At 35.9% G+C, this 18,006-nt stretch overlaps 1 protein-coding gene across 5 annotated transcripts in view; it reads right to left on the bottom strand.

The window, feature by feature from the left end:
* Positions 1-18,006, bottom strand: part of myo1b (myosin IB) — an 84,788-nt gene that overhangs the window by 18,123 nt on the left and 48,659 nt on the right. For all 5 annotated transcript variants that reach the window (XM_051905892.1, XM_051905893.1, XM_051905895.1 and 2 more), the window contains exons 8-18: positions 15,155-15,253; positions 12,444-12,547; positions 9,771-9,918; positions 8,110-8,228; positions 7,252-7,338; positions 6,775-6,840; positions 4,361-4,465; positions 2,427-2,489; positions 1,881-2,081; positions 1,004-1,230; positions 25-225 (exon numbers count right to left, since the gene is read on the bottom strand). In XM_051905892.1, coding sequence (XP_051761852.1) covers positions 25-225; positions 1,004-1,230; positions 1,881-2,081; positions 2,427-2,489; positions 4,361-4,465; positions 6,775-6,840; positions 7,252-7,338; positions 8,110-8,228; positions 9,771-9,918; positions 12,444-12,547; positions 15,155-15,253 — 1,420 coding nt within the window. The remainder of the gene's footprint in view (positions 1-24; positions 226-1,003; positions 1,231-1,880; positions 2,082-2,426; positions 2,490-4,360; positions 4,466-6,774; positions 6,841-7,251; positions 7,339-8,109; positions 8,229-9,770; positions 9,919-12,443; positions 12,548-15,154; positions 15,254-18,006) is intronic.

Raw genomic sequence — 18,006 nt, 5'->3', positions numbered from 1 at the left:
GGGATTCTTGAGTGGTGGTCTAACCTGGCTGGGCCCCTCCAGTGGGGCCAGGTCTGCCTGCAGAGCATCTTGTAGCGCTCGAGGCAAGACTCATAGACCTGGCGGAAAGCATAACCAGCCCTTCTTACGCGTACATTCTCCATCAGACCCAAGTAGCGCACCTGGTGACACACCAGTGAGTCTGTGAAAATGTGGGCTGCTTTCTTGTCATTGGGTTTGATGCACCTGAAGAGCACAGACATGAAAAAATATTCTCCAATTATTGGGAGAATTTTCAGAAACCTGTCAAGAGAACATGTCCAGATCAATTCTCACCCTTAATTTTATTTCAGGAGGAAAAAACCCTTGCTATTTTTAGCGGGGTTATTATAGTTAACTAAAAATAAAAACAAATAAATGTTACTAGAAAAAACAACTGAAAAATACGCTATTTGCAAAAAATGACATTGACAACTTTACTTCTAAATAACTACAACTAAAACTGAAATAAATACAAACCATATAGATACATTAAAAAAATAAAATAAAAATTACTGTAACTATAATTATAGTATAATTAATCATACTAAAAACTGTTTTTTCAGGATCAGTAAGATTTTTTCCATTGTGTCATTTTCAAAATAAATAAGAACATATCCACCTAAATTCTCATTAAATACATTATAATAAACCATGGTAATATTTGTCATACCACCTATAATTAATGCTGTTTAACAACAGTAATCCTAAAATATGCTTCACTTTCTTTACACAAAATTGATTCTTGATTTTCGGATGAGATTCACCATATTAGGTTCTGATGTGTTTAATTTAGTGCTAGGCAAGCAATTTTGGAAAGTGCAAATATATTAAATGTTTCTAAATAAACAAGACATTTTATAAATTATTTGCTTTAAGCTCTATTGTTTAATTAAAATGATAATCCATAAAAAACAATACAATTTAATGTTCCATTACGTCTATGTCATAATAATATCAGTGTCAGAAGGTTTGTGATCGTTACCTGATATAGTTGGGGTTCTTGGTCAGCAGGTTCTTCATGAGTGTTCCCACTGAGGCTCTGAACTGGAAACCAGCTGTGGGGGGCCGCTTAAGGTTCACTTTAGCTGGGTTTCCCTCAGGAAAGAGAAGCTTTATCAGGCTGTGATTGGCTTTGTACATGGCCTGGGATAAATCTCTGTAGAGGAGGTCATTGTTTTTATCCACAAATCCCTCCACCCGATACAGCACCTGTACATACAGAATACTACATTAAATAACTCTTCTTAACACACTTCTTTTTTGTCCAAGTAAACTCTCAGATTTGTGAATGCTGGATCCCTCTGGCTTCTCCAAAAATCAGTAATAGATTTCCTCACTTTGAACAGCTATAACTTTTTATCGCTATGATCACCTAACTTTGTATGTATTAAGGGCATGTATCATATTTCACTGTAGCCAATTTTGGAATGGATGGGATGTATGATTGCTTTTGTAGATCTAGATATTAAAATTTAACACCATCAATGCAACTCCATAGAATAGTGTTGCATGTGGGTTATACCGAACAGCTGTTACTTTAAGAACACTATTTAACCTGCAATAAGTGATGCCTATCTACATTGTCAAATCAGAGATCTTCTTCACATTAAGCAGAAGAATGCTATGAAAAGTTCAAAGTTCACTATTCACACCATAAATCATAGGTGGGTCATACAGCATGTGGCAATCATGTCTTTGTTTCATAAACTTTTATGTAAAAATGTACAACATTTTATGTAAAGAGTATTGTGAGCATGTGATGCACATTTCTATCGCCTTGTATGTAAAGCTCAAAAAAAAAAAAAAGGAGAGAGAGTGAGAGTAATTTTGAAAAATAGGGAAGCTGTTTATGGTCTCACCTTTCCAGCATAGTGCTGGATGCGGAAGCAGTTGTGTGGCAGGCTGTGGTCTGTGAGGAATTTGGAGTTTTTGCTCAGTCTGCTCTCAAAATGCTGATGTTCAGCACACACAGTGTTCAGCTTGTCCAGGAAAGTCTCATCTGTCACTGTGCCTGGCCTCAAACACTCCTCATCCAACATGGCCAAAATCCCATTCTTGTTCTGAAAACAAATTATGGTTATCAGATTAAATACATCTATATTAAAGTTGCGTTTTAAACACGTCTGTAAGCTTTGAGAGCATCTTTATGATAGTCTCCTTCTTAAAACTGACAAAATTAACCATTTATATAATGTAGTTATTTACCTATTGCAGCTAACACATTGGAAGTCTCATGCATTAGCTTCCGTGTTGCAAAATAAGGTGTATGCAATTTTTGCAAGTATTTTTCATGAGGTCTACATTGAAAAGATACTTAGGATCACAGTAACAAAGACACACAGTAACAAATTGTCTCAGATTGATGTCTGCAATATTTGTAAAACTACTGTCAGAAACAGACTCACATTCTCGATGAGGTCACATATGATGGCGTTGTTGAAATACTCAATGTTGGTCCACTCGATACCCTGTAGACAAAAATAGTAATCAGTTTTTACTTTCTACAGAGAAATATTCCTAGAATACCGACTTAAGCTTAATCCTGTAGAGTCAACAAACAAACCTGATTGGTTTAGGAAAGATACAGACAAGATTTACTTGAACAGGTAAACAAGAAATATCCAATAACACTAAGGAGTAGTCCTGTCATGATTATTACTTAACCGTCTAAATTTTATCTAATAGCAAATTTAATAATGTCTAATTGAAGATAACCAGATGAATAGGTTATTAAACTAAATGACATATTACAACAAGAACAATATTAACATTAATAATTATTCATATTAACATTAATAATAATATTACTAATATCATTAATAATAATAGATGCAGTTAACATTAAACATTACCAAGTACCATATGTGCTATGTAAATTTTAATTCAGCCATTCTATCATTCATTTGGAATGTTTGTTTACAAAGCTTGAAAAGAAAATAATGCATTTTAGATATATGTTCAATGTAGATAAATGACTTGCACTGAAGAGAGATTAAAAACAAAAAAGCTAAATCAAAGCTATTTATGCTAATTAATTGCCAACAAAACTGTCATAAACACAACAATGATCTCTATGATGGTATGCAGTTCAGCCATGTATACATTGGCTTGATGTTCATGCTGTTCAATTTCATGACACTTTCTATCTGTTGTTAGAAATGTTTGTTCGTCTGGTCATTATTCAGTTGAAACACTGAACTGATTTCAACCGAATAATGACTGTTTACTATTTTGTTTTTAGAGCAGATTTACAGCAGTTTTGAAACAATCTGTATTGTATAAAGCGATATATAAATAAAGGTGACTTGACTATGATATTTAGGGTCTGGAGTGCAGATTGGCCCATTAGAGAATTATGGAACTCAACAGATTTAAACATCAAATCTAGCCAGTCAAGGCCACACTGGATTAACAAGCTGGAAAATAGCTGTGGGCTAATTGGACTGTGTGAAAGCTCCTCAAACTGGGAGGTAGATGCAAGCAGGAGGAGGGTTCAAGAATGGGGAATGTGGATTGGGGCAGACTGGTCCCTAGACCCCTGCATCCCTCCTCGGGCTCCAGAGCAGCGGTATTTTCCCATGCACTTTACTGGAGTGAAGCCAGAGAGTGGAATATCACAGTGCAGGGGTCACAACAGCGTCAGGGCACATACTCAAGAGTTCTGAAAGCAAACAGAGCTCCAAGCTCTTCAGGGACAATTGTGTTTACCCTGACTGGAGAGAGGGATCGTTTCCGTCCCCACAATCACAACACGAAAGGAGAGGAATTGATGGAAGGAAGCAAACAGTAAACGGAGTCTGTTTGGAAGAGGACACTAGCTTACTACATTAATGAATAATGTGCAAAAAAACTCTGTATACCACTTATTTAAAAAAAAAAAAAAAAAAAAAAAAAATTAAGTAAACAGTATGGATGTATCCAAGATCGGGAATGCTACCTTTGCAAGCAGTATAGGGAAGTAGGAGGTCATCAAGGAACATTCAAACTCAATGTTTATGTAACATTTCATTTACTCAGATGCTTTTATCGGGTTAGTCTTTGAAAGCAGCATGGATGCACCATTGATTGCCTACGATATCCCACAATCCTACAGTATGTTTTCAGTTCAGCCATCATAATGGGAGCACCCTTTGCTCGATTTTCTGTTTATAACCCATTTGTTTTATTTTTCATGCTGCTAGCTACACACTACAAAGTTCTGGATTGACTACCATATTTAAATGCAGGACTGAATCTGAAAATGTGATGATTGACAGTGATAACCCCAGAAACGCATAGAAACACACAATATTGCCAAGCCCTATTTCCTACAAGTCTTCACGGATAGGTTGTAGCCTACCTCACGGACATACTCCTCCTGCTCCTCGCGGAGAGTAAGCTCGATGAAGATTTGCTGGAGTTTCTCATTGCAGTAGTTGATGATGAACTGTTCAAAACTGTTGTCCTGCAGGAACAGAAGGTTAAATGAGAACCAGTACACCAAATCATAACTGTGAAAATTAAAATACACTGCAATCTACAACACAACACGCTGCAAACCAGCTCACTAATACAGCAATATTCGCTCAATATTTACTAAGCACTTTCCTCTAGGAACCTCTATAAGCTGAATACAGGCTGGATTTTTGATTTTTTCAATGGGAGGAATGTCACAAAAAAAAAAAAAAAAACCCACCAAAAATCTTCTTTAGAAAATCTTTAATTTTTTATCGTTTTCCCTAATAAAATACAAAAATCTCTAACAAAAGTTGGCATCCCATTGTAGCTGCGTAATAACGCATGCTTACATATGCTCTTATTACAGCAAACTTCACACTGGTTTGCTACCAAAATGGCTCTCTGCAATCTGTGCTGGGGAATCAGAGAGAAAATTCACATGCATTTGTCATTATTAATTCATTCTTAATTGGCATGTGATGGATCTCCGATAGGTTTTTGGCAAAAACGTATGTCATAACACCTACAACCAAAACAGAATTATTTCAAGTCGTTTTGTGGGGTGCCATCTTAAAAAATTCATAGGAAATAATTTGTATGCCACATCAAAAATAACCCTGAACAAAGTTTGCTCTTACAAAACAGGTCTTTATAGCTAAGATTAAGCAAAGTACAAGGCGTGGCATGGTACAATACACATCAAGGCTGCATAATCTTATCTGCATCTTTTCATAGAGGTGAAGTCTTTAAACTTTTCACCCACAGTAATCTGTTATAAATGCTTTTAGGGTTACCAACACATGGTTAGAAAAACTAACCGTTTCCCTTTCTCATGCTAAACCCCAATCAGTGAACCAACACCACTGTTAAATTAAAGAAACAGTACTACACATTTTTATGATCATTTGCTTATGATAAATGGTTAGGATTGTACTATTTATCCATGATGCTGGGGCTCAGGAATTAACAATACTCCTCTTCAGTCAGTTTTTTTTTTTTTTAATCTTCAGAGCAATCCTAGTGTATGTTAGTCTCTGCAACTAAAGCCACTGCAATTATCAGTACCACTGGCCTTGCATGAGGAAAAGCCAAAAAAAAAAATCACTTCCAAAAAGCAGCATATGGCACACTGTAAAGCACCAGCTCATTGTTTCACTTGTCAATGCCAATTTTATCTTGGCAGCCTTTCCTGAATGGGTGCACTGGCACAACAGCCTGGAGCGGCAGTGTTCTTAGAGCATCAAGAATTGAAGAAGTAAAACTGTTCAAAGAATAACCTCAACAACTCTTGCATTTTCTGCAGCCCAAAAAGCTCAAAAACACTGCAGTTCTTTGGTTGGTTTCAGTGAAGCTTAAAGAAATACTTCACCCAATAAATTCAATTGTTATTTTTATTTCACCCTCCAAAAAAAACAAACAAACAAAAAAAACCCCATCATGGTCACTTGAGGTCAATAAATAAATGACAATTGTACTTTTTTGGCTGAACTGTTACATTAAGGTCTTCTAAATACGGTATAAATTATGCTAATGTTGTAACATCAAGTGTACAGGGCATACCAATACTTCTACGAAACACTGTGCTTCAGGGTTCTGCTCTAACAGTGGCTTATGCTGCTGAATAAGAGCTGAATTAAGACTAGGATTAAGTGCTAAAAATTGCAGCATGCACACTGCCACAGGATTTCCTCCGCAGGTCTACTTACTCCATCCTGTCGTCATGGCCACAACAACATAAACAACATTCAGGAGAGAGTGATACAGTCAGATATCAGAACACATGCAATGGACAAATGAAAACCATTGGTTGAAAGGTGAATTAGAAGGCCCAGACTGAATATGCAGACATTTTTCACACTCTTTTTGGTTGGAAATTCAGCAGAATGTATTTAATGGCAATGTATGCTGCTAAAAGTATTAAACAGACTTAATAAACAAAAAATATATAGTTCAGACTCAGTGTGGGCCTGTGAAGTAGTTCTCTGTATTATGTTAAACACTTGTGAGATTTAGTATGGCAACAACAATAAAGTCATTATAGCCATATTATTAGCATAAAAAAATAATTTAGGACAACAGCATGCATTTGGACAATTCTGTGTTTAAACTGACAGACTTTTCCACAAGTTTTGTGCATAAATATTAAGTGGTTCGATGGTAGAGTTGCACAGTAAGTGTGTTAGCCCAGAAATGCAGGACACTTTTTTTTTTTCTTTTTTAACCAACATGCAAAAATTGTTTGGTGTCTGAGTGTGTTAGGTCTCTTACGTCTCTTATAAAAATTCATGTGTCAAAATCCCAGAACGAATCTCTTACCTCAAAGATTTCAAAACCGTAAATATCCAGGACTCCCATAACTTTCTTCCGTTTCTTGGTTTGAGCCTGATCAAAAAAAGAAGACAGTGAGTTATTGATCACAATTCTAAGGAAAACAAGACTTGGCCATGCAGCACATGGCAACAGCAGGATCTCATTGTACAAACAATACTCTTGTGTCACTGTGGCAGGTAGGTAGCTATAAACACATCAAATCAAACAGTTCCATTAACTTTAACTAATTTGCTCAACAAACTGTTGCTCGCCATGACAGTAGTCCAATAGAAATAGTTCCAACAGGTCACTCAAATTTCCCACGCTAACCAACAGAAAGTTTTGTTGTTTAAAAGGGACTTCTGTGTGAGTTGTATTCAGTACTTCACTACAATACTGTCAATAGACAATGGACTTCCTTTTAATGTGACCACACCTTTACAGTGAACATCAAAGATTCAATGAAAATCCAGATAAACATACCTTAATGCTTTCATTGATTCGGTTCACCAGCCAGCTGAACAGTCGGCTGTACAGGTTTTTGGCAAGAGCATCACGGGCATAATAGGCCTAAAATGGGACAAGTCTCAAATTACAATAAATGTCCAGAAAGATACTGATTCATTTTTAACTTTAACTTGCTCCAAGTCTTATGGCTGCAACATGTAACAACAAAACAAAATTATCACAGTTGAAAAAAAAAAAAAAAAGAAGGTTTCTGGGCTCATCTTGTGGCCTGTTAACAATTAACTTTGACCAAAAATGCATTTTGAGTTAGTGGCTAAACAGCATGATGCTACGCCAAGGACACATTACAAGATGCTAACTGGACCCCTCACTCAGATGCAATTATTGCAGTAATCAAGCTTTTGGGTTTACATGGATTCCAGCAGCCTTTAATGAGGTTTAGCCAGTAATATCTTTCGACTTCTAATTATGTTGATGGCTCGATAGTGTTATTGTACAAAGTTAAGAGTTTTTTTTTTTTTTTACTGTTTTTTTTTTCTTCAAATATTTAAATTTCTAAAATCTTTGCCCCCTCCTAGACAGCTCAAGCTGCATCCACTCTGTTCTGCTGTTCTGTCTGTTCTGCTGTGTCTTAAACTGTGTTAACAATTTTACTGTAGCTTACAATCAAATTCCATAGATTTATCATTTTTGACTGTATGTCCAATGCAAATCCACCAAACAGGCTGTTTTGATATTTTTTTGTATTATTGTTCTTTAAAACTACCTAAAGCTTAATTTAATAATACGCTCCTGAGAATATATATATATAGATATAGAATCAACCATTTAAAAGGAGCTCAACCTACAGAGAAGGAGGGTGCTTGTGCTGACCTGAGCCACATTGAGTGTGGTGGACACCTTCTCCATCTTGGCCTCCACTGTACGGAAGCTGAACGCTCTCTCCAGCACAGACTGTTCAATGCCCAGCAGCTCACACATCTCCTTGAGGTCTGGGACAGGAAATGCAAAAGAAACCCAGGCAGATCAGATTAAAGAATTATTTATGGATAGACTAGACAGCGTGTTATGTAATTTAAACAAATTTGCCAATTGTAAAAGATGAACATAAATCCTCTGACTTAAATAATAATAATAAAAAACTCAATTTACTGTAATAATGTCTTTAAAATTTAAAACTACAGTAATTCTTATCAAATGCTTGTCTCCTGGAGTCTAGAGGTCAAGGTTTAGACTGATTCATGTTAAGCCCCTTTCAAGGAGTTTAAGCTAAAGAGTATTTTAAAAGTGCTTCTTTTTTTGAGAGGATCTGAACATCAGGTACACCCCCCCCCCCCACCCCACCCACCCCCCATATCCCACACCAGCTCAATCTGCCTCATTTCAGCCCATTGCTATCAGGTCAAAAGGGCAGAGGAAAGCACATTACTGCTAATGGGTTTGAGCGCAGCAGACGAACCAGACGCTGTAGCATGTAAATGGAGGTGTTGACATAAGACTATGATGTTTAGTCTGGGCCAGCCATTGTCCTGGCCAAATGAAACTACTAGAACAACCAGTAACGAACAACCCTCATATGAAGTGCATGTATTTGAGTAGTTGACATATTTGTTGACACTGACATTTAGTTGACTTTTAGTTGACGTTTTTTTTTTGGCAAAATTTTAGCTTAAACTTTTTGTTTTCCCATGTAAATTATTTAGACTATTAAGTATTAGTATTAAGTATTATAAGTATTTAGATGATTAAGAATTTAAGTCACACTTAAAACTGCATGAATGTCACTGTATTATATGAAAAATACAAAAACTAGTTTTTAAGCAACTGGTTGCAAGGTCATTTTAGTGACACTTTTATTTGCATTGTATGTTTATGGGAAAGTGAATGTTTTAGGCCTGTAAAAGTTTTAGCATTATTTTGCATGACCTTTTTGCCTTCATTTGTTCATTAAACACAGGTAAACTGAATGTAAAATAATTATAGAGGAATTGTAAAATGGTTTTAGATTAATTCCAGCATGTAACAGGACACATCTGTCACTGATTAAAATATAATATCTACGCATTAGTCAAGGAGGCATTTATCTGGCTTTACAAAAACACTTTTATCATTAGCTTATGCATGCATGCTAAAAGATGCAAGGGTTATTTGGTTAATTACCCGTGTGGTTGGTCTTGATTTACTATACTACCAACTGCAAGCTATTACTGTAAATATCTCTTGACATATCAATAGATGGCAGTAGTGAACAACCTGTTGAGCAGATGAAGGCTTGTTATATACAAGACTACAGTACATGTTGTTTCACAATTAATATTAATTTCATTTTCCATGCAAGCAAATGTTTACATCATTATGTCTAATACTGATTGGGATGTTTGACCGTCCACTTGAAAGTTTCTTGGAAAGTGTACTTTCTTTTACAAATCAGAAGTTTAAAAAAAAATGTAAGCTTTCAGTTGTACAATAAATAACCAGATCTCTTAAAAAAGTTTTTGGATAGGCGATGCTTTCTGACAGAATCTAGAACTCACCGTTCTTGTCCTTGACTCGACTCTCATCAAACCCGTTGACGCGAGACTCTGGTTTGAACTCGATATTTCCCAGCTTGAGAACAGCAGCCACCAGCTCAAATACTGACTGAACCTCATCCTCCATGAAGCCCACAATTTGCATGGCATTCTGGGAAAACAGAAGAGAAAATATTTTTAGTCAATAGTGGTCTGCTGATGGACATTTAACATGGCAGTACATATGGTGGCTTCTGTTAAGTGATTGACTGGCCCATGACCACCTCTAATGGACAGCCGGAGGGTGTTGAACAATCTAGGGAAAAAAAACCATGACAGAAATTTCCATCAGACCACAGGCTGTCAAAGAGAACAGATTGAGCATTGGAGGTGGTCTATAATAAATTGTTTTACATTCAATACCTTAAAAAAAAGGAAAGAAATAAGAAATTGTACTTTAAAGAAAATAAATACCATTTTTAGGACCAATATTTTTATCATCATGGCATCATTTCCTTGACAATAAGCAAATTACTTCCGAAATTACTTCCCAAATTACTTTACTACCGAAAATATAATAATAATAATAATAATTAGTATTATTATTATTATTATTATTAGAAGAAGAAGAAGAATTACTGTAATTAATGTGGATATTTTACTCATTCCATCTCTATGGAGAAATCTCATTCTCAGTGGTGATTCTCTAATGATACAAAAAATAAAAAAAATAAAAAATAAAATTAAAAAATATTTCATTGCACAATAATTACTAAATATAGTTTGGTAATAAGAATGCCAAACCTTTTGCATTATGGTAATGAGAATCTGAGGGAAATTAAATGTTCTCCACTCAAACTCAAAACATACCTTTTATTTATTCTTTTATATATACATCTTTATTTTGATTTGATGTTGGGGTAAAATATGACCCGAGATTTACCGTAATATCGTATGGGTGTGCAGACAAATATGTAACATTATTAAACTTTTACAGTATATTTAATATTTCACCAACAGAATCATCAGCAGCTTATGATTTCTCATGTTTCTTGTGCTTCTACAATAGCTTGTGTTAATATTTGATCTTGTAAAGCCATAAATTACATTTGAAATGTCATGGAATTGCTGATAATGAACGTGCAAGCAGTTCATTGGCAAAGTCGATGGTCTAAAGGCCAGAGATAACAGTGAGTGAGATGTAAAGAGCTCAAACATGAAGCAGCTCAAAGAGAATGACAAACCAATAACTTCTTTTATCTCTAAATAAATGGTAACAACTTTATCCTTACAGAGTGGAGAAACTCTTCAATAGTGTTTTCATGTTAATAAGACAGGCATGTCGTGTCTCTAAGAATGAAAGTTCTGCTGAGTTTTGTATATTATTTACAGCCTAGCATAAATAGCAACCATCCTCCCTCATGGAAGTGTTTACTGTCTCCTACACACAGAGCCTTATTTATGCTTAACCTTATAAACTACAACTGTCCACACTGCAAAAAAGCATGTTTCTAATTAATTGGATTTGACTCCCTAAGCAAGGGGTTAAAAGACAAAGCCAGAGGCCCAGCACATGCTGAGTTAGGGTGTTCTGATGTTAGCATGGAGCTTGGCTTAGACCTATTGTTCATCAGAACTGCACTGTATTGTCTGATACAGTGCTGAATTCCGACCAGTTTCATGTGGGCCGCATTGTTTGCTGGGACACAGTCATTCTGCGCTCATTTCCAGAAGACAAGCAGAGAACAGGGTTCCACAATAAGGATGGCAAAATTAATAATACTATTAATAAGTAATAAAGCCAAAATTTCACCTTTGCATCATAGAAATAAATTACATTTTAGAATATAAGAGACTTCTTTCAAAAACATTAAATCTTACCAACACCAAAATTTTGAATGGCAGTATACTTTTATACCCATTTGCTAAATTAGTAATTAAAGTAATTAAAATAGCATTACAAACTGTAGCAGATTTTTTAAATTATAATTATCCTTTGATTTTAAACAGTTCGGTCTTTGAAACATTCCAGATGCTTCTAAACAGCAGAGGAAATTATATACAGCTTTGCGTCAGGATCCTAAAATCACCCTGTTTATTTAACAATGACTAACTGCACCCTATAAATTAACCCACTACATAACTGACAGCTATTAGCAAACCTTTCACAATGTATGAAACAAAGTATATGTTTAAAAATAACAATACTGTAATAAAAGTTAGTAATGAAAAAGTCAGACAGGTGCCCAAGGGAAGCAAAAATCTGAACTACTGTCTCAACCATGCCAGCAGAAAATAATCTTAGTGTGAAGCGCTACATGACCCTTTTAACAACAATAAATATGCATAAGAGAAGGACAGGAAAACAGAAGCACTGATTTCTATTTGCACAAGTCAGCTAAGAGCAGGTGGAATTCCCCCTTAAATGAACCTCCCTGTCTTTAAGTAGAGGCTTGAATGAAGCTCAAATTACATAATGCCACAAGGCAAAGTGTCTTGCTCAGATCAAACTCCACCTCAGTGGGGTAAAGGATGATATTATCCAGATAAGCTGAGGAGATAAGGTGCTTTGCTAACCTCTCATCATACAGAGTTCCATGGATCGGAGCTAATCCCAGTCTGAACCAATGATTCACATGCTATAATGTGTTTAGGAACCAGCTACTGTATGTAGGGTAGGACTGAAACCAAACTTACTCTGACTGTTCTGAAACTGGCAGCATCATCCAATCCATTGACTGTTGCTGAATCCAAGCTAAGGTAGTTGTATTTGCTGAAGTCTCGGTCCAGCTTCAGTTTTTCTGAAAGAAAAATGCAATTATAGGGCCCTTTAAGGCAATTCAGTTCACTCGACAATAGGGCTGTAACGATACATCGTTATATCGAGATATCGCAATATAAAAACGAGACGATATGTATCGTTGATGTAAACGATATGATTTGTGATATAGTGTTAGTTTTATCCAAGGCTCAGCTTACTAGGGTTGGGCGATGTCCCCTAAATTGGCAGTTGACGATGTTTACAGTAAAACATCGCGATGGACAATGATATTGTCGGGCGGGGGGTATTTTAATTTTTCGTTATTATATAATTATTATTTGTTATTTTACTTTATTAATTTTATTTCCCAACTAATGACTCATCCGGTCTTTCCTATAGGTTGCAGGTAAAGGAAAAAAAAGTAGCTTTCTTCCACTTAAAAAGAGTTGTGCACTTTTAAGCACTTTTTATTTTAATATATCTCTTTACAAATTTTTTTTTTTTTCTACTTAAAACCTATAATTTCGTTATTTTTACTAACCCAACTAATGACTCATCCGTGCTTTCCAATAGGTTGCACGTGAGGGGGGGAAAAGTAGCTTCCTTCCACTTAAGAAGAGTTGTGCACTTTTTATTTTAATATATTTTCTTTACATAAATACTATTTTCTACTTAAAAGCTATAATTTCGTTATTTTACTAACCCAACTAATGACTCATCCGCGCTTTCCAATAGGTTGCACATAAGGGGAAAAAGTAGCTTTCTTCCAGTTAAGAAGAGTTGTGCACTTTTAAGCACTTTTTATTTTAATATATCTCTTTACATAAATATTTTTTTCTTCTTAAAAACTATAATTTCGTCATCCGGGCTTTCCAATAGGTTGCACGTGAGGGGAAAAAAAAGTAGTGTCCTTCCACTTAAAGAGTTGATACAATGGCATTCTTGTTCTTTGTTGTTCTTCTGTGTTTTAATAAATTTGTGTTATCAGAATCACGTTCATTCTTTCATTTGATTTGACATTATGGCCAAGGAAAATTGTCTTTAAAGGTATTTATTTGTGGCTATACCGCTTCAGTGCAGTATAGCCACAGAGCTATGTAACAATGAGCACAATCTCCTATCCTGCAATAGGCTACTAATAATTCATTAATAAGGGCTGTTTTCTTGTACAAAATTAAATATTTTAAGTTAAATGTACAGTGTTAGACATGTAAAAAGACAAGATTCTAACAATGTCAAGATCAAATGCCTGACACGGTATTTTCACAGACTAACACACGTCACGTCTCTGGCATAGACTACAGTATTTAAAATAGCATATATGCATTAGTTATATTCTCAATTTAATTTACAGAGCATTTCCTGCAATGATTTTAGGTTAACTATAGTCTATAGAAGAGACTTGGATTAGTGTATGTATTTTTTACAGTATGGTGTCGACTCGCAAGACTTGCAGCAGAGCTGGGCGGGGGCAGGGGCGTGGCATCACGATGGTGTCTCTCCATCGTAATGTCGGTCAGCCATCGGCACAACCCTACAGCTTACTGTATTTATGAGGTATAATTCACCCCAAAAATGTAAATTCTGTCATCATGTACTCACCCTCATGTCGTTTCAAACCTATAAGATTTTCGTTCAACTTCCAAACACAAATGAAAATAATTTTATGAAACCTCAGAGATTTCTGTCCCTCCATTTAAAGAACCAAAAAATGTCAAAGGCATAGAAAAAAAATGATCAAACGAGTAGTCTAATCCAAATCCAGGTCTTCTGAATAGACATGATGGCTTTATGATAAACTGTGATTGATTGCATTGATCATCTGAAGCGCATACACACTGCCAGTACAGCACTCCTCAAAGTAAAAATGCAAACATCATTTAAATCACCATATCACATTTAGTTTTAGTAGTATGATTATTCCATACGTTTAGATGGTTTATTCTTATATGTATAGTGCATTAATAGCGGGAGAGGCATGACATAGCCAGCACCGGGAAAGTCTGTGTGTGCGCGGCTTGTCTGTGCAAGAGATCCAACGAATGCGCGAGTACTGCTTGAGGAAATAATTTTCGGAAAAAAAAAGTTTACGGAGTTTCAGTGACATTACTACATTAAACTACTATATATATATATATATATATATATATATATATATATATATAAAAATGTTAAATATAATGTATAAAAATAAAATGGGGGGAATATTTGTGGGTCCTGATAATAATAAAATATTATTTTAATAGTAATAAAGTAATAATAATAAAAATATATATTTTTAATTATTATTTACTACTCAACAAACATCTTAGATAACTGAGCACTGTAATTTCTCCCGTTTGTTTTTCTATGAGTGGTCAATCTCTTTCTCTTTTACTGTGTTTGGTTTTGTCAAAGATTTCTGTCTATGTATCAGTCATTCCATAAGACCCAGTTGCAATCAGATTATGTTAAATCTATGTGGATTTTTGTCCAGATGCCTGAAATCAAAGTCTGTTATTGCGTACTCTTTTATTAATGCAACCTTTAATGCAATTATTAGTGCAATCTAGTACAGTCTTTTCCTCACTATGTTCTAAAAGCCACTGAATGGATAGTGCATCCAGAATACACACGTAATCAAAATAAAATTTAAGTAGTCTCTTACTGAGCATGTCATCTGATGCTCCAGAAAGCAGCTGGTAGAAGACATGGAAATTCCTCTCGCCCCTGGGCTGCTTTACCACACGAGATTTCTCCAAGAGATCTGTGAAAAGAAATATCAAAAGCACAAAACAGATTATGTGCACCCACAGATGACAACAGCTGGGGGCATTGTCCCCAAGTAAAAAACAAACAAAAAACATCAATTTTCTCCATAGAAAGTTTTGGCGAGAATGTTTAAACCTAAAAGACAGGCCTAACATGATACAATGCTGTCAAGCAATGATATACTACTGCAAAAGCCAAGTCAACATGTTTTCAACTTCATAAATTAATGACACTATAGCCATAATTAACAGTTATTATTGCAGATTATAAACCTAACTTTTATCTATTATATGGGTTTATAATTTGCAACAACATTATTAGGGCCCGAGCACCGATGGTGTGAGGACCCTATTGTAATTGCTCAGTCAATTCTTCTTCTCCTAAATGAATTGCGTTTTTGAGGGCCTAAACATGCTCGAAAACTCATGAAACTTTGCACACTCATCATTGAGATTTAACCAGATCAACATCATATTTGGTCAGTCTAATCTTAAGGCCTTAGCGATGTTAAATTGCGAAGATCTAGAGTTTTCGTTGAAGGGCGTGTCCGTGGCGGCCTGACAAAGTTTGATGTTTTGCCATGAAAGAGGACGCTGTTGTAACTCAGGCATACAATGTCCGATCTGCCCCAAACTCCACATGTGTGATAAGAGTCCTGACCTAAAGACATCTATATGCCAATATTCAGTTAGTCATAGCGCCACCTGCTGACAGCAGGAAGTGTGGCACATCAAAATGACTTTGCCATATTTTTCCTATAATTACACACTTGCATGTCGCCCTCTGTTAATGTTTTCTTAAGGCCTCCGGGTGGCAGTTAGCCTGGGTGCGAGGGCCCTTTCATCGCTGCTTGCAGCTTTAATTTGTTATAAATTTGTCTTTTAAAGAATTATGAAGCATACATACAGTATATACACATTTGTAATTGTAAAAATATTTTACAATATTACTCTTTTACTTTTATATTATATATTACTTTTATACTGTATCCACTAATCAGAGAATCCACTGTTATCATGGAATCAAAAAAAAAAAAAAAAAAAAATCAGTGACTGCCCACTGCCATAAAGTATTACAAATAACAGAGTCTCCCTACACTTCACACTTCAACTTTTCATATTAAATATTTGTATATATTTTAATTTTTTGCAATAAGATTTAAAAATTACATCATTTGATTTTATTTTGTTGTGAAATACAGTTTTGTTTTTGTGTTAAAATCACCTTCTTTCAGGAAGCAAAAAGTCTATCATACGGACATATCATTTAACATGATAAAACTGTTCTATTGGCTACAGACAATTCTCTCCAGTTATTTTAGTGGAAAACAAAGGTGTTTTCCTGTTTACATAAGAATAAATATTTAGATATTCATGGCAAAGCTTTCATTGTTCATTGTATTCAGATTGAGAAAGGAAGTCTCACAGGAGATATTCATCTGTAGGAGGAGGGATGTGTCACACCACCCACGCTCCATCCAGATGTGCATCCAGTAGAAAATAGCAGCATCAGCCCAACGCCTTGATTACATTATCATCAACCACATTTATTAAGTTGGTATGAGAGAAGACGACATGGAACATTGTTTATATGCACAACTACAAATACTATGCAGAATTAGCTACGAATTACTGAATTCTGATAATACTTGTTTTTTGTATTAAGTGAATATGAAGGGAATTGATTATCTCCTAACAAGGCCACATATTCAAGTTGATAAGATGTTAAGCAAACAATCAGTTCTCGTAATCAATGTGTTGGATGCAGGAGAAACGGGAATAAAGATCTGAGCAACTTTGACAAGGGCCAAAATTGTTATGGCAAGGCAACTGGGTCAGAGTATCTCTGAAACAGCAAGGCTTGTGGGTTGCTTCCAGTCAGCAGTGGTGAGAATTTACCAACAGTGGTCCAATGAGGGACAAACCACAAACCGGTGACAGGTTGTTGGGCGCTCACGGCTCATCAATGCAACGTAGGCTATCCCGTCTGGCCCGAGCCAGCAGAAGGTCTACAGTGGCACAAGTCACACAAAATTAATGATGGTTATGGGAGGAATGTGTCAAAACACAAAGTGCATTGCACTCTAAAGCATATTGGGCTGTGTATGATGACCCGTGTCCACCGTCGAAAATGTCCTAAAATGAGCATGCAAGTGTCACAACTGAACCTTGGAGCAGTGGAAGCTGTTCACCTGGTCTGATGAGTCCCGTTTTCTTTTGCGTCTTGTGGACAGCCATGCACATGTGCACCGTTTACCTGGGGAAGTAATGGCACCCGGATGCACTGTTCTTGGCAATGTTCTGCTGTGAACATGTCAATCCTATTAAACCACATCTGTAGGATGTGCTGGACTAACAAGTTCGATGCATGGCGGGTCTACCTCGCAACCTATAGGACTGCTGCTAATGCCTTGGTGCCTGATACCAGAGGACACCTTCAGGGGTCTTGTAGATTCCATGCCTCTTCTGTACCTCATATTCATGTGCTTTGGACAGTCACGAAACACAGAAACAAAGCGCATTGTATAAACAGTTGTTTCGAAGTTGATGAGGAAAAGGACAAATAGTGATGGAAAACGTGTCAGTTGGAGTGAAGATACCGTTTCATTCTTACCTTTATAGTCCAAACATGCAATTAGAGAAAAACTTTATAGTACAGTCGCCAATGTATGAGGATGCGCAATGCTAGAGCTTTTATATAAACAGGTCGTGCTCGTCCAATAAATGACACAGCAAGTACGCAAATAAG

This window comes from Ctenopharyngodon idella, chromosome 9 (genome assembly GCF_019924925.1).
Source record: "Ctenopharyngodon idella isolate HZGC_01 chromosome 9, HZGC01, whole genome shotgun sequence".
In the NCBI taxonomy this organism is placed as follows: domain Eukaryota; kingdom Metazoa; phylum Chordata; class Actinopteri; order Cypriniformes; family Xenocyprididae; genus Ctenopharyngodon; species Ctenopharyngodon idella.
Note: the sequence above shows the minus strand (reverse complement) of the source record. Positions and strands in the feature narration are given on the sequence as shown.